Source organism: Elephantulus edwardii, unplaced genomic scaffold (genome assembly GCF_000299155.1).
Source record: "Elephantulus edwardii isolate Elephantulus edwardi_28Jun2011 unplaced genomic scaffold, EleEdw1.0 scaffold00178, whole genome shotgun sequence".
Lineage (NCBI taxonomy): Eukaryota > Metazoa > Chordata > Mammalia > Macroscelidea > Macroscelididae > Elephantulus > Elephantulus edwardii.
The window spans coordinates 4,045,100-4,067,511 of NW_006399928.1; the positions used below are offsets into that span (position 1 = coordinate 4,045,100).

Genomic DNA, 22,412 nt, shown 5'->3' on the forward strand with positions numbered 1-22,412 from the left:
TGGTTTTCTCAGTGTTCCCTGCCTGGTGGCACTTACACAGGTGCCCTCACACAACAGCCCCTGCTCCAGCAGTGTCCTGGATCCGATAGGATCCGAAAAGTCAAGGTCAAATTCCCACCAACCCACTAGCCTCTGGCTGGTCTGCAGAGTTCACAGAAGCCAGCTGGCTGGCTCATTTTGGACAGTTCGTGTAGCCCAAGAGAGCTCGGCCAAATTCCCCACCAGTGGGCACACCCTTAGGTGCTTTCCTGGGTAATCAGCAATGCCCTAGCAAACACAGATAATATCCTACTGGCCTTTCTCCTACCAGGTTAGTTCCACAACAGCTCGGCTGATAGCTCTGGGTGATGGCTGGATCCGTGGTGGTGCCCTGAGTTCACAGGGCTGTGGTGGGGACTGAGGTGCGTGGTTGTGGAGCTGCAAGGGCGGCGGGGGAAGTGGAGGAAAGCAAGGGACTAGGGGAGTAAGGAGCGCAGGGCTTGGATACTATCACCAAGAGGTGGGGGCGGGGCTTGGGCACTGCTGGGGGTTTATGCAGCAGCACCTTGTGTGTTGGGGGTCACACAGGTGTGGGCTGCAGGGGGTCACACAGTGGCGGGCGGTCTTCGCTCCTCTGGGGTCTCACGGTCTTCACTCCTCTGGAGTTTCGCGGTGGGTGGCTGGTTGGCTGGCTGTTGCTCTTCCCGGGTCTCTTCCCGGCCCGTCTGGGGCGGAGCCCCGTCTGGCTGCGGAGTTCTCCCGTCTGGCCGTTCCCAGATAATAAGCTGCCAAGTCACCAGTCCTCAGTAAATAAGACTTACTGCATCGCTCTGCTTGCACGTCGCCAGATTATTTTCTTAGCATACAGACTGAATAGTTGTGGTGAAAGAACCATACTGATACACACCTCTGATGATTTCTGGGTTTTTAGAGGTAGTAAATCGCAAAGGAGAATATTGCCCATCTTTCTTCCATGGAGCAATTAATTAATTGGAGCAGTTACTAAAACTGGTAGTTTTAAACCATGTGCCATTGAGTTGGTAGTGCAACTCCTTTTTAATAGGCTACCAGAGCTAGTGGTATATATCAGATATACAAGAGGATACGATATAAAATAGCTATTTGTAATAAGGGGAAAATCAAGTTACGTTTTCGTATTTATTTATTTATTTATTTATTTATTTATTTATTTATTTATGTTGTTGTTGTTTGCTGTCGAGTCAAGCACGACTCATAGTAACCCTATGAACTAAAGAGCTGAAGCCTTTCTATAACTATCATCATTTCTCCAAATTCATAGTTTCCGGAGGCATATAGTTTAGGAAAGGGATGCCACTCCTTCCAAATGTGTTTTATGCTGGGAATTCACCATACACTGTCCACCATAGGCAGCCGTTAGAGCATTTGACCCCCCCAGTGGCATAAGGTTCAGCATCATAGCAAACCCAGATTACCTCAGTATCGCAAATTGACAGAAGAGTGCTGTGAAATTTGGAAGAATGTTCCTCCAAAATAACACTAGGCCCTCAGGCCCGTGGTATATTCAGTTACTAGGGCTTTTAAAAAGTGGTTTAAACCCTGGTCGCATTTGGTGTCAACTTGCCGTTAGTGAATCCTTAAAGCACAATTCCAGCTGTATGTGTGCAGAGAGATTGTTTTCATCATTTCCTGATGTTATCAAAAGACCTCTCAACAGGCTGAATCCAGTGACTCCCAGAAATCGCACAAGTGCATGCACACAGATCCCCACACCCTCTTTCACTCAGCACACCAGCCAGGCATTTATAAAGTATATTTAGTGTTGAGGGACTGCTAACATAATTCTTTCAAATGTAGATGCCATTGAGTCAAGTACCATTCAGCAACCCTGTGAACAACAAATAGAAACCTTGCTGCATCCTGTGCCAACTTCACAATCTCCACCATGATTAAGCCCATTATTGCAGTAACTGTCAGTCCATCTTGCCGAATGTCATCTTCTCTTTTGTGACCCTTTACTTTTCCAAGCAGGTTATCTTTTTCCGAGGACTAACACCTTCTGACAATGGGCTCAAAGTATATGAGATAAAGTTTCATCATCCTTGTTTTGAAGGAAAACACTGGTTGCACTTCCTCCAACCCAGATTGATTTGTTCTTTTGGCAGTCTGTGGGATATTCAATAATTTGAGCCAATACTACATCAAAAGCATTAATTCTTCAGTCATTTTCTTTCACATGCACTGCTGCAATTACCTGTCATTTAACTGACACTGGTTCTTTAGGACTTTAAAGAGGTCTTGGTCAGCAGATTTTTCCAGTGTAACGCCTCTTTTGATTTCTTGACTACTGCTACTGTGGGGTAGATTGTGGATTCAAATGTGGTGAAATCCCCTTTCCTTGACATTGAGCCCTTTGTACAGCTTGATTTACAGGTGTGCCAATCTAGAAGTGGCAGGAACTCATTAAGGGGAACTGTTTGGAGGTAAAACTTGAAAACATTCTCAGAGGTAAGAGAAATAGTTTTGATGGTGAAACAAGCAGCAGGGCATTTTTTAAAAATTAATTTTAATGAAAGTTTACAGAAACGTAGGATTTCCACTCATTCATTGTTGTACTTTTCTCCCTGCCCATCCCTTTCCCCCATTTACTCTTCTCCTTGAAATGAAAAAGAAAAACTCTTTCATTGTTATGCAGTCCCTCCCCTCAAGTCCACTCCACTGTGCAGCTTTCATGCTGGACTTTTGTAATGACAAGAATACCCATTCTTGTATCATCAGAGTTGATTTTTCATTTCTATTCTACACTATCTGAACTCCCTATACAAATACATCGATTATGAATTTAATCCACAAGGAATAATTTGATTTAATACAGCAAACACTAAAGGATTCATGAGCTAATTATTACGGTTTTGAATATTGTCTTTGACTTTTTTCCAGCTCAATTTAGATAGCTTAGTTTAAACAATAAATCCATTTGTATCTTAATGGCAGAATTGTGTTGGCAAATAATTAATAAACAATATTTGATTTGGGTTAAAAAAAAGAATACCCATTCTTACATCCCTTTTAAACAGTTTTATTCCTCATCTGTTTCAATGCAATATATATCATTCCTCCTTTTTGTGTCTTCCCTCAACCCTGATGTCAGTTCCATTTTACAACAGTGACCCTTTGTAATATTTGTCCTTTTGTGACTGAGATATTTCAGTCAGCATAATGTCCTCCAGGGTCATCCATTTTGCATAATACTTCATGAGTTTCTTGTTTTTCAGTGCTGCATTATATTCCATTGTGTGAGCGGCAGGGTATTTTGATCTGGAAACTGGCTTGGCAGGAGTTTTGTGAGGGGGAATTATGGATAAAAGTTCAAGGTTAAGAAAAGAAATATTGTCACCACTGGGCCAATTGGCAGCATCTTGATATATGGTGAAGAGATTGAGATTGTCAATAGCTTCAGTTTGCTTGGCTCCATAATCAGCACTCTTGGTACCAGCAGCCAGGAAATTAAAAGATGAATTACATTGGGAAATTCTGCTGTGAGGGACCTCTCCAGGGTACTAAAGAGCAATGATACCAGTCTGGAAACTAAGGTGTGTCCAGGCCATAGTCTTCAAAATTACTTGTTATGTGCCAGAAAGCTGGACAATGACTAGGGATGATAAAATTGATGCTTTGAGCTGTGGTGCTGGAGAAGCATATTGAATATATCATGAACTGGTAGGGGAACAGATGTGTCCTCGAGAGGGCCTAACCAGGCTGCCCCTTGGAGGCAAGGATTATGAAACTTTATCTGACATACCTGGGACATGTTGCAAGGAGTGACCTATCCTTGGAGAGAAATATGTGGATTGTGGAGGGACAGTAAAGAGAGGAAGACCCTTAATGAGATGATTTGATTCAGTGACTGGTGTAATGGGGATAGGTGTGTCAAGTGACCAACAATACATAACAAGCACATAACAACAAGAATAGTTTGACAGTACCTGCAGTAATAATGAGTTACTTGGGGTTTTATGTTATGAAGAGTTAGAAATCACTTGGAAGAGCGGCTGGTGGTCCTTGGGCTCACACCACCATGTACTTCCGAGCCGGCCTCTTGCCTCTCCTATGCCACCATCAACTCCCATCCTAGGATATGCCTTCAAGCATCCTCCGAGACCTAACTTCTGGACCTCCGGGAGAACAATCAAGTTACAGACCAATTTCTTTGAAATGAATATTCCCAAATTTGACATCCATTATGAATGAGACATCAAGCCAGAGAAATGCCCATGAAGAGTTAACAGTGGAGCACATTGTCCAGCACTTTAAAACACAGATTTTTGGGGACCACAAGCCAGTGTTGGAGGGTAGGAAGAAACTTTACACAGCTATGCGCCTGCCACACTGCCAGGTGAGGGCAAAGACTGTGTCTTCAAGGTGTACATCAAGTGGGTGTCCTGCGTGAGCCTCCAAGTGTTACATGGTGCACTTTTGGGGCAACTGCCCAGAGCCCCTTCGAGACAATTCAAGCCCTGGACATGGTCATGAGGCACCTGCCCTCCGTGAGGTACACCTCTGTGGGCTGTTCCTTTTTCACTGCCTCTGAGGGCTACTCTAACCCCCTTTGGTGGGGGCCAAGAGGTCTGGTTTGGCTTCCATCAGTCCATCCGGCCTTCGCTTTGGAAAATGATGCTGAATATCGATGTTTCAGCAACCACATTTTATAAGGCACCACCAGTAATCAAGTTTGTGAAGTTTTGGGTTTTAAAAGAATTGAACAACAAAAACCTCTGACAGATTCCCAAAGGGTCAAGTTTGCCAAAGAAATCAAAAGTCTAAAGGGTGGAGATAACAGATGAAGAGGAAGTACCATGTCTGCAAGGTGACCCGGTAGCCAGCCAGCCAGCCACCAGACATTTCTGCTGCAGCAGGAGAGTGGGCAGACCGTGGAGTGCATGGTCGCCCAGTACTTCAAGGACAGGCACAAGCTGGTGCTGCGTTACCCCTACCTCCCTTGTTTACTAGTTGGGCAGGAGCAGAAACACACCTACCTTCCTCTGGAGGTCTGTAACATAGTGGCCGGACAGAGATGTATAAAGAAACTCATTGACAGTCAAACCTCAACCATGATCAGAACCATGGCCAGGTTCGCACCTGACTGGCAGGAGGAGGTCAGCAAGCTGATGCAAAGTGCAAGTTTCAATACAGATCCATATGTTCGTGAATTTGGAATCATGTTCAAAAATGAGATGACAGATGTGACCGGGCGGATCCTCCAGCTGCCCTCCATTCTTTACAGGGGCAGGAACAAAACCATTGCTACCCCTGTGCAGGGCATCTGGGACATGAGGAACAAGCAGTTCCACTCAGGCATCAAGATCAAGGTCTGGGCCATCACCTACTTTGCCCCCAGCACCAGTGCACTGAAGTCCATCTGAAGTCCTTCACAGAGCAGCTCAGAAAGATCGCGAGACACTGGGATGCCCATCCAGGGCCAGCCTTGCTTATGCAATTATGCCCAGGGCGAGGACAGTGTGGAGCTCATGTTTCAGCACCTGAAAAACACCTACACTGGCTTGCAGCTCGTGGTGGTCATCCTTCTGGGCAAAACCCCTGTCTACACTGAAGTCAGGCTAGTGGGAGAGACAATGCTAGGGATGGCCACACAGTGCGTGCAGAGAACCACACCTCAGACCCTGTCCAACTTCTGCCTGAAGAACAACATCAAGCTGGGTGGTATGAACAACATCTTGCTCCCCAGGGCAAGCCTTCCCCACCCCACCCCACCCACAGTGTTCCAGCAGCTGGTCATCTTCCTGGGATCCGATGTCACCCACCCTCCTGCTGGGGACGGAAAGAAGCCTTTGATTGCGGCAGTCATGGACAGCATGGACGTCCATTTCAACTGCTACTGCGCTAGTGTGGGTCCAGAGCCATTGCCTGGAGATCATCCAGGACTTGACCGCCATGGTGCACAAACTGCTCATACAGTTCCACAAGTCCACATGCTTCAAGCCATGCTGGTCATCTACTGCGACGATGTCTTTGAGGGCCGTTTCAGCAAGTTCTCCACCATGAGTTTCTGGCCATTTGCAAGGCGTGCATTAAACTGGAGAGGAACTACCAGCCTGGCATCACGTTCATTGTTGTACAGAAATGCCACCACACCAGACTTTTCTGCACTGACAAGAATGAGCCGGTTGGGAAGAGTGGAAACATTCTAGGAGGCACCACCGTTGACAAGAAAATCACCCACCTGACTGAGTTTGACTTCTACCTGTGCAGCCACGCTGGTATCCAGGGAACCAGCAGACTCTCCCACTGCCACGTCCTGTGGGACGACAATCATTTCTCCACCAGTGAGCTGCAGATTCTGACCTACCAGCTGTGTCACACCTACATAGGCTGTGCACGCTCTGTGTCCATCCCTATTCCAGCCTACTATGCTCACCTGGTGGGCAAGGAACATGACAGTGCTGAAGGCAACCATACCTCTGGGTAGAGTGATGGACAAGACCACCAGGCCCTGGCCAAGGCCCTGCAAGTCCACAAGGACACGCTGCGCACTATGTACTTTGCTTGATGTGTTCTAGTGTTTTGCGATTGTGTACCGAGTTGGATTCACATGAGGCTAGCCCCTTCCAAGACAGCCAGGACTAACTAGAAGGCATCCTTTCTTTTATTAGATTTCCCAATTGACAGAATGCCTTTTGTCCCAGATTTCAAACTTGAAATTTGAACTGCAGACCTGTATGAGACAAACCCCCTCAGCCCCAGACCCCCACTGTTGTAGGAAATATGGTTTGCCAAAATATCTTAAGCTACTCATTGAAACTAGAATTCCCATGTTTCCTAAAGAAAGGGAAAAAATAGTTCTCCTAAAAATTCCGATTTGTGTACTCAGGGCGTTACAACGATTATCATTTATCTGGTCACGTTTTTAGCACATGATTCTCTCTGAGTTGGATGGGCTCTAATTAGCTATGTGTGTGCTCCAGAAAGGTGAACACTATGCACCACCGTGGGGATTTTAAAGCAGTGAGCCTCCCAGCGTTGTGCACCGAAGCTGATTTTCAAGTGACCCTGCTGAGTCCCTGGGCACCCGGGGGGGGGGGGGCCTGTCGTCTTCTACTCCACTACGACTGAGGAGCATTGGCTGGAGATGGTCCCTGTGTGTTCACAGCATTTGTAGGTCCAGAGAGATTGGCAGACACGTGCCATTTTAATAAGTTTATTTAAAGGAAAAGGGGGAGAATGAGAGACAATATCCTGGCATGGCTGTGATGTTTATTTTCCAAAGTTTCGAATAGGGGTCTGTGGTGGTAATACAGAACAATCCTTTCACTGTTTGTCTTTAATGTAAGAAAGAGTAAAAATATATATCTAACAAAAAATCACTTGGAATTTGATTTAACAAAGAATAAAAAAATCAACATAAATAACATAGCAGAGTGACAGATTGAAGAGATAGGCTTTAAAGTCAAATGTCTTAGGATTAGAATGTCTTTAGCTCACATGAGTATTTCGCATGACCTCAGGCATGTAGCTTAATCTCTGAATCTTAAATTCCTTGTTTGTTATAACTTGTTTTGTCTAAAACAAAGGTGATAATTACTGAGTTTCAGCCTGTAGTGACTCCCCAGGCCAGGATGAAATTGCTCTATATGGTTTCCGAGGCTGTAGACTGTGGATTTGAACTGTCACAGTTTTGGTCAGTAGTCAGGTGCTTTGAATTACTGTGCCACCAGGTGATAGCACCTGTCTCATTAATTTGGCTTTCCAGGAATTTACATTTATTATATCATGTGAAATCACAATGCTAGGGTTGTGTGCTCAGTAAATGGTAGTTACTTTTTCTTCCTAAATCATTTAGGAAAGTACTTCCTGTTACAGGTTTTGAAGTGGTAGATTAATTTGGAGAATGGAACAGCACATCAGAACTGCCAGAAGTCCAGGCTGGGTTTAGAAGGGGTCGTGGTACTAGGGATACTGTAGCTAATGTTAGATGGATCTTAGCTGAAAGTAGGGAATACCAGAAGAATGTCTTGTTTCGTTGATTATGCAGAGGCATTTGTGTGGATCATAACAAACTGTGGCTGACTCTGAGAAGAATGGGAATCCCAGAACATTTGATTGTGCTAATGCGAAACCTATACTTGGACCAGGAGGCAGTCGTCAGAACAGAGCAAGGGAACACAAAATTGGGAAGGGCATACAACAGGGATGTGTCCTATTTCCATACCTTTTCAACCTACATGCAGAACAGATAATCCGGGAGGCTGGGCTCTATGAGGAGAATTGTGGCATCAGATTGGTGGAAGATCCATCAGCAATCTGCGTTATGCAGATGACACAACCCTGCTTGCTGAAACTGAGGAGGACCTGAAGTGCTTGCTGCAGAGGGTCAAGGACTGCAGCCTTCAATATGGATTGAGGCTCAATATCAAGACAAAAATTATTACCACTGGACCAATTGGTAGCATCAGGAAGGATGGTGAAGAGATTGAGATTGTTCACAGCTTTAGTCGGCTTGGCTCCATGATCAACACTCTTGGCACCAACAGCCAGGAAATGAAAAGACGTATTACAGTGGGAAAGTTGGCTGTTAGGGACCTCTCCAAAGTACTGAAGAGCAATGGTGTCACATTGGAGACTAAGGTACGCCTGATACAGGCCATGGTCTTTGCAATCACTTGTTATGCATCAGAGAGTTGGACAGTGACTAGGGAGACTAGAAGGAGAATTGATGCCTTTGAGCTGTGGTGCTGGAGAAGATTGCAGTACAGCTGCCTAGTAGTAGGTCACCAGAGATCTCTTGTCATTCAGTAGATCTGCCCCTAATGTTACCATGGTTGTAAATCTTTATGGAAGTGTGCGACCTCATCTTTTCTTTGTGGAGCCTCTGGTTGATTTGAACTGCTGATCTTTTGTTTAGCAACTGAATTCTTTAACCAAGGCACCCCTAGAACTCCTACTAAAAACTAGATCATTGTTAGGTACCATTGAGTCTTGAATAAATCATGGAGAACCTTGAACAGGTCTGGACCTTGCCCTGTCCTGCCTCATCCTCTTGATCTCTACCCTATCTCTACTCATGATTCTCAACCTACATTCACTGTGTCAGTCTCCTGTTGAGGGTCGTCATCTTTTTCTCTGACCCCCCCACCTTTGTCAGCATGCTGTCTTTTCCAAGGACTGGCACCTCCTGCCAACCTGCACAGTCTATGTGAGATCTTCACAACCTGTTGTTAATATCAAAGTGAAAAGTTTTTTTAGGCAGGAGAAGATGTAGTAGAATTGTAGAAATTGAGGTCAGGACAGTATATGGCTTTTTATATTTTTTTTGAAATAAATTTGTATGTTATGTGCCAACGAATCAAATACAGTTCATAGCAACTCTCTGAACAACAGACCTGAACCATATCCTATCCTGGCCTGGGTGAGTCTAGTGGGGGTGGCTGGCTGAACTTTGAGGCTCCTTCCATCTTCATTTCCTTAGCTTGCAGTTATATTTCCCTTTTATCTCTGGAACTGGGTTCAGGTCTGGAACAAGAGTTCAGGTTACCTATAGGAAAGGGAGCAAACCTAGAGAGAACAAACTTGTGGATTACAAAGAGAAGGGCTTTAGAGGTGTTACTTAACAGATGTACTGTAGAAGGATATGGAGGAAAGTAGCTTAGATAATATTCCTCATACACACCAGGTGGCTCTCCCCAGCAACCTGACAGCACTTCCCACGGGCCAGGTGGCTTTTCTAGGGGGGTGGGTGGCATTCCCTCCCCCCTGCCACGCTCTTCTGAGGTCTGTACCTTGTGCCCTACTGGAGACCAATGCCAGGGACAGCATTTCTGGCTCTAGCACTGCCATCATTGCCCCCTTTCTCTCCACCAAGTGGTCTAATTGTAACTCAAAGTAGGCATTATTACTTTCCCTTTCCACAAATGGGGAAGTGGCTTCCACAGTGGTGAACAGACCTGCTCAAGGTTGAAAAAGTAATAACAAGCACTCAAAGCAAGGTTGTGTGAAGGCAGGCTGTCAGGTTCCAAGCTCCACTTGACACTCGGGTTGGCCATCTTTCATCTTCCTCTGCCAATTTCATTTAGTTCTTGGTAGCAGTAGTAAGAAATCAAAAGATATGGTATATTGAGGAAATCTGTCAAGGATCTATCCAAGGAAATCTTTTTCACTAACAGCAAGATGTTCTATGCTGCTCCATCTCTTCCCATGCAGGGGGCCTTCAGCCACCAGCAACCACTGCTGCTATCCATGCTGGGGCTCCATAGTGCTGGCCACAGGGCCTGGTGCCTGCTGTCTGGTGCAGGTGAGATTTCTGAGCTCTGGCTGGGTGCTGGGCAGCCAGTGTTGGTGGGGCTTACTCATCGTTTTTTGAGAATCTTCTTGATGTTGAACTTCAATCCATATTGAAGACCAGTAGTCAATGTAGGTATAGATAAACTGGGCTGCTTGTGGTAGCTTGTTTCAATGGGGTTCGAAGCACCCCTGGGCTCCTCATTCAGCTTCACCCGCTACCACCATCTTGGTCTTCCGATGTAATCCATATTTGAAAGCTGTAGTGTTTGGTCTTCTTCAGCAAGTGTTTAAAATCCTTTCACTTTTAGCAAGTAAGGTTGTGTCATCTGTACAACACAGGTTGTTGATAAGTCTTCTATCTTGATGCCACATGCTTCATAAAGTCCAGCTGGTCAAATGATTTGCTCAGTGTACAGATTGAATAGGTATGGAGAAAGGATACAGCCCTGGCACATACCTTTTTTGATTTCAGACTTATGTAATATTTCCTTTCTCTGTTTAGACAATTGTTTCTTGGTCTAGTTTTGTATATGGTTACATGTGCTGGAATTCCTGTTTCTTCATAATGTTAGTCATAGTCAAATGCTTTTGCATAGTCAGTAAAGCACAAATAAGACATTCTTCTGTAACTCTCTGCTTTCAGCCAAGATCATCTGACATCAGCAGTGATACCCCTGGTGCCATGGCCTCTTCTAAACTCAGCCTGAACTTCTGGCAGTTCTCTGTCAAGTGTACTTGTTTTGCATGATCTTCAATAATATTTTGTTTGCTTATGATATTAATGATACTGTTTGGTAATTTCCACATTGAATTGTCTTTCTTAGGAATAGGAACAAATATGGATCTCTTTGAGTTAGTTGGTCAGGTAACTACTTTCCAGATTTCCTTGCATAGATTGGTGAGCACATCCAGGGCTGCATCTGTTAGTTGAAATGTGTAAGTTGGTATATCAATTTCTGGGGCCATATTTTTGGCCAGTGCCTTCAGTGCATCTTGAACATTTTTCTTCCTTACTGTCAGCTCTTGATCATATGCCACTTCGTAAAATAATTTTTGTGTCAACCAATTCTTTTTAGTACAGTTGATTGTATATATTCCTCCATCTTTTTGATATTGCCTAAGATTTTGCCAATAGCATTGTTCAGTATTGTAATTTCCCCCCCCCCAGTATTGCAATTTGAGGCTTGTATTTATTTTTCAGTTCTCTTAGCTTGAGAAATACCAAGCAAGTTCTTTTTTTTCCTCTGACTCTAGCTTTTTGCACATTCTGTTAGGATACTTTGCTTTGCCTTCTTAAACTGCCCTTTGAAGTCTTCTGTTCATTTAATTTTCCCAACACTATAGTGCAATTTTCATAGTCTCTTGACATTCATTTTGATCTTTTCTTTCTGTCTCTGTAATGACCTTTTCATGTAATGACTCTATTCATGGATGAAATCTTTGATGTCATCCCACAGCACATCTTTGACCATTAGTGCTCAGTGCCTGAAACCTATTATTGAGGTGATTTTTAAATTCAGGTAGCATAGACTCAATGTTGTATTTTGGTTCTTGCAGATTTAATTGTTTTCAACTTCAGTTTGAACTTGCACATAAGTGAGTGATTGTTTTACAGTCAACATCTGGCCTGGTTTTTATAAATATTTTTTCATTCATAAAATGTTTCATGCATGTACATTGTGTTTTATACAGACTTTCATTTATATTTCATTCATGTATATTGTGGAGTTTCCCCCCTTAATATCATGCTACTAATAATTACACTTATGTGAAAGCATGTAATTACAGTTGTGAAAGCATGCACGTTCCTTCATTCCTGGTGCCTTACTATCCCTATTTTATATAGCCAATTTGTGGTTTGCGCATCCTTATCAAAGAGAACACACATAACCCTATAGCTAAAGAATCTTCTGTTCACCTTGGAAACTTTGAGTATCTGCATCCACAAGCAAAGTCCAGTCATCAGGATGCACTAATAAACCCTAGCTCACAGTATGGAGTTTCTTCTCTTCAACTGATGAAGATTGACTTTTGGCCAACTATGAGTGAGCATACTTGCCAGCTCCTTCCAACCTCAAGTTCTGGATGTGGGTTCTCATGTGTCTGGTCTGGTTTTGACTGCTGATAATGAACTTAAGTGATTCTTGCCACAGATGTCCTCTCTCTGATTCCTATGCAGTCCATCAGGTGGGGTCCATGTGTATAATTGCGATTTGTGTTTTTTAAAAAATATACTTGCTATGAATAAGTCATCGAATGTACAAAATTCATTCATTCATTAGTTCTCCATCCTCATTTTTTATCACCATGTCCGAATTTTTCAACCACCATTCCTCTTTCATTGTTTCTAACTTTTGTGTTCCAGTCACTAGTTGTTGTTATTAATGCCTTTTGATTGCATGTTTGGTCAATTTTCACACTGCAAAAGTTGGTACAAATCCTGTTTTCTCCTCTTTGGTTTTAGCTGTATGTGTGCATATTTGAATAATGGTGGTATTTATAGGTATTTCTTGTATGCATATGGATAGTATCCTGTCACTCATAGCATTGCGTTTAAAGATAAATTTTGAAATGGCCATTTTACTATGGTTGCAACACTATTCTTCCTCAATTTTTCATTCCTCGAACAGTAAATAAAAAAAATTGGTTCAGAGTAGTTACAGCTGATCCGTTTCAGTTCACTAGTGCCTAGTATGTCAATATTTACACCATTTCCTTTTTGACAATGCTCACTTTTCCTGTATTCATACTTTGTACGTTTCATGCTCTGATTTAGTGTTCATTTTTAGTATTTTTCTTTTTTCTTTTATTTATTTATTTATTTTTTTAGTTTCAAAAATTTTTATACATATGTTAAATGTTTTATTCTGTTAGCTAATCTCGTTATCAAACAAATATTTTTTTCTTTTTTTTCATTTTTAGTATTTTCTAATCTGAGGGATCTACTTCCAGTGCTAGATCCACCTGTCTTAACTGTGGTGTTTTTTTGTTTTGTTTTTTAAGCCAAAAGTTTAATAGGGATATTTCAAAAAAGATAAAGGAGAAGAAAACATTTCTTGCTTGGCATACAAGACCGTACAATCATTTTGAAAAACACTTGAATATTTTTTGGTAAGCTAAACATGCAGTCAGCATAAAATCCAGACATCTATCTCCTTGGATATTTACCCCAAATGAGTGAAACCTATACTTATACACATAAAAAGTACAGATGATGATAAATCAAGGAATCCAGTTCTAAGTCTGTATGTTGCATGTTTTTGTTGATTTCCATTGAGTCGAGTCCAACTCCTAGTGACCCTATGAACAAAAGGACTGAAGCCTTTCTATAATTATCATTTATCAAAGTTCAGAGTTTCCAGAGGCATGTTTAGGAAGTGGATGCCACTCGTGATATCCTAGAAAAGGTTAAAATTAGGGGCAGAAAACAGGAACTGCAATAGGAAAGGAATACAAAAGAGCAATTGAGAATTTTCTAGGTTGATTGGTTCCAAATCTGAAATGTGATGATTGTTATATCACTATATACATGCATTTTTAAAATGCAGAGCTATACATTAAAAAGGGAGAATTAAAAAAAAATTATTTCAGTGAAAATTTACAGAGACTTTGGATTTCCATTCATACATTGTTGCACTTTTCTCCCCTCCCAAACCTCCCCCCTAGTACATTACCCTCTTGGAAAAGTAAAAGAAAAATTCTTTCATTGTTTTACAATCCCTCCCCCCCAAGGTCCACTCCACTATGCAGTCTTCACTCTGGACTCCTGTCATGACAAAAATACCTAATCACATATCCCTTTTTTTTTTTTTTTGAAGATGTATAAACTATTTATTAACAGATGAAGCCTACAGACTTATTTCTTCTTGGACACACCCACAGTACGGCCCCGACGGCCAGTGGTCTTGGTGTGCTGGCCTCGAACTCGAAGGCCCCAAAAGTGGCGTAGCCCTCTGTGGGCACGGATCTTCTTCAGTCGCTCCAGGTCTTCACGGAGCTTGTTGTCCAGACCATTGGCCAAAACCTGACTGTATTTCCCATCCTTCACATCTTTTTGTCTGTTCAAGAACCAGTCTGGAATCTTGTACTGGCGTGGATTCTGCATAATGGTGATCACACGCTCCACCTCCTCTTCAGTAAGCTCTCCTGCCCTCTTGGTGAGGTCAATGTCTGCTTTCCTCAACACCACATGAGCATATCTTCGCCCTACACCCTTAATGGCAGTGATGGCAAAGGCTATTTTCTGCCGCCCATCGATGTTAGTGTTGAGTACTCGCAAAATGTGCTGGAACTTCTCTGGGATCACTAGAGACATGGCGGCGGCAGCAACGGCGGCGTGTAGGCCTCCGGTGGAAGAGCATCACATAATCCCTTTTAAACAGTTTTCTCTCTCATCTGTTTCAATGCAGTATACATTATTGAACCCATCTTTCTCAGTCTCCCCCCAACCCCAGGTCAGTCCTGTTTTACATCAGTGGCACCATGCGGTGTTTGTCCTTTTGTGACTGAGATAATTCACACAGTATAATGTGTCCTCCAAGGTCACCCATTTTGATTAATATTGCATGAGTTCCTTGTTTTTCAGTGCAGCATAGTATTCCATTGTGGAAAAGGGAGAATTTTACTGTATGTGAATTGAGCTTCAAATAATCTAAGGCCAGAGATTAAATTCTAAAAGTCACATTACTTTAGACATGGCTAATGAATTTACTGGAATTTAAAGATTAAATTCAGTGTTCTTAAGTGCAGGAAACAAAGACTAAACTTAATGATTACTGTTGGCTGAGTACCTATTATTAGTATGATACTATTATAATTGTTTTAAATAGATTATTTTTAATCTTCAGCAGTCGTGCAAACATAGTGTTGTCTTTTTGAAAGATGAAGTAAACTGAACATCAATGATTGAAAGCTATACTTCTGGGTAACTGCCATAAATACTTGGTTGTCTCAGCAGCATTTTTAGTTATTCTAGTAAATCCAATCTATTGAAACACAAAGGAGGAACAGCTGTAAGCAGACACTAGTGATTGAAACGTGGAATATGAGAAACATGAATGTAGGAAAATTGGACATTGTTAAAAAAAATGGAACACATAAATATCGATATATTAGGTATTGGCGAAGTGAGATGGCTTGGCATGGGACATTCTGATTCAAATGATCAGATGATCCTACTATGCCGGGGATGAAAAGGTGAGAAAACATAGGGTTGCTTTCATAATAAAAAAAGTAATTTCTAGATCCATCATGAAATACAATGTGGTGAGTGACAGGATAATATCCATACGCATACAGGGAAGTACAGAGAGTACCACTATCATTCAAATATATGCACTGACAACTAGAGCAAATGAGGAGGAAATAATTTATACCACCTTATACAGTCAGAAATCGATTGAACATGCATTCAAGATGCATTGATAATAATGGGTAATTGGCATGCAAAAGTTGGGAATAGGGAAGAAGGTTCAGTCACCGGAAAACATGAATGTGGTAAAAGAAATGAAGCTGGGCATAGAATTCTGCACATTCAGTGATTTATTCATTGCAAATACCTTTTATAAGAAACACAGCTTCTCGCTGAACGCCGCCAACATGGTGTTCAGGCGCTATGTGCAGGTTGGCCGGGTGGCCTACATCTTTTTCGGACCCCATGCCGGGAAACTGGTCGCGATCGTAGACGTTACTGATCAGAACAGGGCTCTGGTTGACGGACCATGCACTCAAGTAAGGAGGCAAGCCATGCCTTTCAAATGCATGCAGCTCATTGACTTCATCCTCAAGTTCCCACACAGTGCCTGCCAGAAATACATTCGACAAGCCTGGCAGAAAGCCAATATCAATACAAAATGGGCAGCCACAAGATGGGCCAAGAAGATTGAAGCCAGAGAAAAGAAAGCCAAGATGACAGATTTTGATCACTTTAAAGTCATGAAAGCAAAGAAAATGAGGAACAGATTAATAAAGTATGAAGTTAAGAAGCTTCAGAGGGCAGCTCTTATGAAAGCTTCTCCTAAAAAAGCAGCTGCTGCCAGCGCTGAGAAGGTGCCACCCAAGAAGGTGACTGCTGCGGGCAAGAAGAAGAAAGCCCCGTCCCAGAAGGAGAAGGCTGCAGGCCAGAAGGCTGGACCTCCAAAAGCTCAGAAGGGTCCGAAAGCCCCAGCCCAGAAAACTGCTCCAAAGGCATCGGGCAAGAAAGCCTAAAAGGCTGTTATAAAAGCAATAAAGTTTCTTTGTGACAGACGAAAAAAAAAACCACAAATACACATGGATTTCACTTGATGGTATGCATGGGAATCAAATTGATTAAATCTGTGAAAAGAATTGCTGGAGAAGCTCAATACCAGCTGTGAAAACCAGGCCAGGTGCTGATTGTGGAAAAGACCATCATCTACTCATATGCAAGTTCAAGCTGAAGTTGAAGAAAATCCACGGGAACCAAAATTTGACCTTAAGTCTATCCCACTCAAATTTCAAAACCATCTCAGGAGTAGATTTGAGGCCTTGAACACCAATGAGCAAAGACCAAATGAGCTGGGAGGATATCAAGAATATTGTCCATGAAGAATGCAAAAGATCATTACAAAGGCAGAAGAGGAAGAAAAGACCAAGATGGATGTCACATGAGACTCAACATTGTATTAGAATGTGGAGATTTCAAAACTAGAGAAAGAAATCAAGAAATTAAAGAGCTAAACAAAATTTCAAAGGGCAGCTCGGGATGACAAAGCAAGATGATATAATGGAATGTGCAAAGAGCTGGAGTCAGAAAATCAAAAGGGCCAAACTTGTTCAGCATTTCTTAAGCTGAAGGAATTGAAAAACAAATTCAAGCCATGAGTGGCAATATTTAAGGATGCTCTGAGCAGAGTGTCAAAAGAGCATTAAAAGAAGATGGGAGGAGTATAGAGAGTAACTGTACCAGAAGGAATTGGCTGACACAGAATTTCATGAATCAACATATGAGCAAGAGCCTGTGGTGATGAAGGAGGAAGTTCAAGCTGCTCTGAAAGAATTGGGGGGAGGGGAGGAAGGCTCCAGGAGTTGAGGGCATAGCAGTTGACATATTTCAACAAACAAATTCTGCCCTGGCTGTGCTCAGTAAGTTGTGCCAAGAAATCTGGAGGATAGCCACCTGGCCAACTGACTGGAAGAGATTATTTATTCCCTTTCCAAAAAAAGGGTGACCCAATAGAGCTGAAATTATTGAACAATATCATTAATATCACATGCAAGCAAGAGTCTGCTGAAAATTGTCCAAAAACGACTAGAGCAACACGTCATCAGGGAACTGCCAAATGTGTAGGCTGGGTTTAGAAGAGGCCATGGTACGAGGGATTTTAGAGCTAATGTTAGGTGGATCTTGGCAGAAAGCAGAGAGTACCAGAGTAATGCTTTATCTGTGTTTAATTGTGCAAAGGCTTTTGATCACAACAAATTGGTTGACTCTGAGAAGAATGGGAATCCACAAATGTTTGTACTTAGCAAAACCTGTATTTGAACCAAGAGCATCATTATGGATAAAGATATTGAAATTGTTAACAGTTTGTTTGCTTGGTTCCACAATCAACACTCTTGGTACTAGCAGCCAGGAAATCAAGAGACAAATTGGATTGGGAAAGTCAGCTGTCAAGGACCTCTCCAGAGTACTGAAGAGCAACAACATCAGCCTGGAGACTACGGTGTGCCTGATCCAGGCTATAGTCCTCGCAGTTGTGGCCTATGCATTGTAGAGCTGGACAGTGACTAGGGATGATAGAGAATTGATGCCTTTGAGCTGTGGTATTGGAGAAAAGTGTTGAATATACCATGGACTGCTAGGAAGACAAACAGGTTTGTCCTGGAGAGGGTGAAACTGGACTGCTTCTTGGAGGCAAGGATTCTGAAGCTTCGTCTGGACATGTTGCAAGGAGGGACCAGTCCTTGGAGAGGGACATCATGTTTGCGATGGTGGAGGGACAGCGCAAGAGAGGAAGATACTCGAGATGGATTGATTCAGTGATGGGGTAATGGGAGTAGGTGTGTCAGAGACAGTAGGTTGGCACAGGATAGAGTGTAGGTCTATTTAACAGAATTATAATGGGTGGCCTGATTTCAGATTTCTTGGAAAGCTTGGCATATGCACATATATGCATTTCTCTGAACACCGATGGGGCACAGCAGATTGTCTTCCACATGTGGAGGTGTGCAAACAAGGGCTACTGTGAAGAAGAGAACAGTTACATTTTCCAGTTTGTCAGGGATCCACACTTGTCCTGTGTAGCACTGCAGTTGAGCCCAACCTTTTGTATTTGCAGGAAGACTTTTCCCATGTACTATGCACCACTTAAGATCTTCAGCCTCTTTTGATAATTCCCTGTGATTCCTCTGATTGAAGTTGTCACTACAAGTTTTTTCTACCTCCATGAGAGTGCCATCAAGGGATGGATGTCTCCCCCTCTGGGGGAGGAGCCATTTTAGAAGGACCACTCTCCTGAGAAGATCTGTTCTTTTCCTTAGACTTCCTCTCCTTGTCCAACTTTGGTTTTCCTTTTTTTAAATTTTTTAAATTATTATTTGTGTGTGTACTCTCAAATCAGATCTGACAGCTACAGGAGGAGATTGTCCCTCCTTCTCTAGCAGAGCATCTGGTCGATTTGAACTACACACCTCTGGGATTGCAGTGCATCTTCTTGCCACTAGGCCACCAGAGCTCGCCTTTTGATTTTCTTTATAGTTGTGTATTTGCACCATCTCCTGTGGCACATGTATCCTTTTGATGTGGAAACCACTTTTGATGGAGTCAATGATAATTTTCCACCTTCTGTCCCTTAGTACTCAGTTTCACAGTTGGTACCAGCCTCATACAATGGTTTTGGTGAAGGTTGTTAATTGGTGGCAACTCAGTGGGTAATGGAGGGAAGTTAGTTCTGTGGTCTAGAATCATCCTTACTTTGTGACTGAGCTTTTTCTGCTTCTTCCTCTTTTTTTTTTTTTTTAAATGGCCCAGTCACCTCGTTAGGGGTTTCCATGGAAATTGGTATGTTTGGTTGATTAGCCACCTCTGGCAGTTCTTCAGTTTCCAACACAGATTCAAATTTGAGAATCACATATTCATTCTCTTCCTGCTCCAAGGAATTCTGATTCTCTTGTGAATTCTCCATTGGCGCAAACAGGAGATTGATGAAATTCTTCTTAGTTCTAAAAAAGCACTCATGGGTTTTTGTTCTTTTTTTCTTTTCTTCCTTGTTATGTACCCTTGAATTGGATCCAACTGGCACAGGAGGAGATTGCCTCTCCTTCTCCAGCAGAGCATCTGATGGTTTCAAAGCACACGCCTTCAGGATTGCAGCACAGCTTCTTGCCACTAGGCCACCAGAGCTTCCTTCTCTTGGGTTTTTGAAGGCTTATTATTTCAGAAATGGATAGACAATCCTTATTCTGAATATAGCCTCTGTCAAGACGAGTGCTGTGCCTCTGAGAGCTGAAGATATGCAAATACATACTTATTTAATCTGTTAAGTGCAGCAACATCCAATTCATTCCCCTAATACAAGAAACTGATGGACAAGTGATTATACTCCTAAGAGCACATCCTGAGGACAAGCAGATATAGATACCATGGTATTGGCTGGCAGAGGATTCCTCAGCAGCATCAGTATAGAGTTCAGAATGCCCATTTAGGCAGGTATTGGTCTCCCTGGTTGAGGTAGTGGTGGCACTAGGGAAGGTTTGGGCCTTGGTGTAGGCAGGCTTGTGAGTATGTGTTGTTATGTGCCATCAAGTTTCCTGCAACTCATAGCAACGCTATGTACAGTATTTCTGAACCTTTTCCTGTCCTGAGCCAGTCTCATTGTCTGCAACACACCCACCTTCATTACCGTACTGTGTAAGTCCATCTCATCCAGAGACTTCCTCACCTGTGCTGTCCCCTCCACCTTTCAAAGCATGATATTCTTCTCCAGGGACTGGTCCCTGTTGGCCATGTGCCCACAGTATGTGAGATGGGGTTTCAAAATCCTTACTTCCAAGGAGCAGCTTGGTTTCACCATCTCCAAGGCATATCTGTTTATCTTCTTGGCAGCCCATGGTATGTTCAGTACCCTTCTCCAGCACCACAACTCAAAGGCATCTATTCTTCTGTCAGCCTTAGTTGTCCAGCTCTCTGATTCCTATCAAGGAATTGCAGAGTCTATGGTCTGAATCAGATGCACGTTATTCTCTAGACTGACTTCATTGCTCTTTAGCACTTTGGCAAAGATCCCTGAAAGCAGATTTTCCTAATGCAATTCTGATTGGTCATCCCCTTCTGAAATAACAGGCTTTTGAAAACCCTATGTACAATACACTTGACTAGCAGATAGGGCACCTGAGGCTGAGCATTCAAATTTGGAAACAAATAAGAATAGTTGAAAACAGGCACTAATGATTGGAACATGGAATGTGAGAAGCATGTAATAGAAAAATTGCATATTGTTAAGAACGAATTGGAGAGCATAAAAATTGACATACTAAGTGTTGGCAAAATGAGAGAGATTGGCATGGGCCATTTTTAGTCAGTCATGATTAACTCTGCAGGAAATGAAAAGGTGAGGGAAATGAGGTCTTGCATTCATAGATCCATCTTGAAAATATTTTGCATTTCTAGATCCATCTTGAAATACTATATTGTGAGGAACAGGATAATATCCATATACATACAAGGAAGACTTGTTAATACCACTATAATTCACTGTCAACCAGAACCAGGAGGAAATAGATGATTTCTACCAACTTTTGCAGTAGGAAATTGATCTAACATGTAAACAACATACATTAATAATAATGGGTGACTGAAATGGGAAAAAGTTGAGAACAGGGAAGGAGGATTAGCAGTCGGAAAAGGACTTGATGACAGAAATGAAGCTGGAGATAGAATGATAAAATTTTGTACAATCAATTCATTGCTCATACCTTTTATGAGAAACAAAAGGCAACAATATGCATAGATTTTACCTGATAATATGTACAAGAATCAGATCAGTTACCCTCTCGAAAGAGTCATCGTAGAAGCTCAGTATGAGCTATGAAAACTAGGCCAGGTACTGTTGTGGAACAGAGAGTGAGGACATAAAGGGCAGTAAAAGTTTAGTGTTCAAGTATTGAATAATGCCAATGGTTAAAAAGGCAGTGAAAGTTTGTGTTCCATTTGTCTATAACCTGATGAATTTCTACAGACAAAAGCTGCATCTCCTGTGTTCTTAAGTGCTTTTTGTGATAATTTCTTGAGTGCTAGTGAATTCAAGGCTGTGTTTTCCAACTTTCTGAATATTGAAATCATCTTGGCTCATTAGATTATGATGAAGATGATTATGATGCTGATTGTGAAGACATTGATTGTAAGTTGATGCCACCCCCACCACCCCCAGTACCAATAAAGAAAGAGAAGGACCAGAATGCTGTTACTGGTGGTGAGTAGAGACTGCTTTTATGTAAAGAGCAAGTTGGCACTTACATAAAAGGCTATTAAACAAAACTCAGCTGTTGGGAAAGGATACATCTTTTTAAAAGGATTCTTTTATAATGTTAGCATTAGAAAAAAGTTTTACCATTAAGACAATTTTCAACAGCATTCCAGAAAAGTGATTTTCAGTCTGACCTTAAAGATCACCTTGACTCTTTAAAATACTGAATTTTGAATCCCACCAATTTTAAAATGGCATTTTCATTGCCTAGTGGATAAAGAGTTTCGCTGTCAATCCAAAAGCAAATGCACCAGCTGCTTCTACAGAGGAAGATGGACAATTTCTTCCCTCTGAAAAATGGAAAATGCACCTAGAATATGTATAAGTCAAGCAGAACTAGCTATCAGATGTTTTGAGATTTCAAAGACTGATAAAGTATTCACTTATTGCTATGCATGTTAAAAGTAATACAAGTCTGGGAAAGGATAGTGTCTTTGGTCTTCTATATTTGAACTTAACATTAACTAAAATTCTCCTATTGTAGTTTTAAGCTATTTTAAGTTTTAGAGTATAGACTAAGTTGTTGTTGTTATGTGCCGTCGAGTCGCTTGCAACTCATAGCGACCCTGTTATTTTTTTTTAATTTAGTTTGTTTATTTTTCATTTCAATGAACATCTACAGAGATTTTGGAATTCCATTCATTCATTGCTGCACCCTTCTCCCCGCACAAC

At 42.1% G+C, this 22,412-nt stretch overlaps 3 protein-coding genes and 1 pseudogene across 3 annotated transcripts in view; 3 read left to right on the forward strand and 1 right to left on the reverse strand.

Annotated features, from left to right (window-relative positions):
- Positions 1-6,526, forward strand: part of LOC102859215 — an 18,341-nt pseudogene extending 11,815 nt beyond the window's left edge.
- The window catches only part of TAF1 (TAF1 RNA polymerase II, TATA box binding protein (TBP)-associated factor, 250kDa), a 113,316-nt gene that overhangs the window by 13,917 nt on the left and 76,987 nt on the right, over positions 1-22,412 (forward strand). The window contains exon 4 of the mRNA XM_006895981.1: positions 21,570-21,686. Within this exon, the coding sequence (XP_006896043.1) occupies positions 21,570-21,686 (117 nt within the window). The remainder of the gene's footprint in view (positions 1-21,569; positions 21,687-22,412) is intronic.
- LOC102845495 (40S ribosomal protein S18-like) lies at positions 14,076-14,606 on the reverse strand. The gene has a single exon (XM_006895980.1). It carries the CDS (start codon positions 14,567-14,569, stop codon positions 14,111-14,113), a length of 459 nt encoding a protein of 152 aa, XP_006896042.1. The 5' UTR covers positions 14,570-14,606; the 3' UTR covers positions 14,076-14,110.
- Positions 15,837-16,461, forward strand: LOC102845087 (60S ribosomal protein L14-like). Its single transcript, XM_006895979.1, has one exon. The coding sequence runs from the start codon at positions 15,853-15,855 to the stop codon at positions 16,459-16,461; it is 609 nt and encodes a 202-aa protein (XP_006896041.1). The 5' UTR covers positions 15,837-15,852.

Excerpts from the sequence above, each read along its gene's own strand:
- LOC102845495 (XM_006895980.1), bottom strand. The coding sequence starts at position 14,569 with ATGTCTCTAGTGATCCCAGAGAAGTTCCAGCACATTTTGCGAGTACTC.
- LOC102845087 (XM_006895979.1), top strand. The coding sequence starts at position 15,853 with ATGGTGTTCAGGCGCTATGTGCAGGTTGGCCGGGTGGCCTACATCTTT.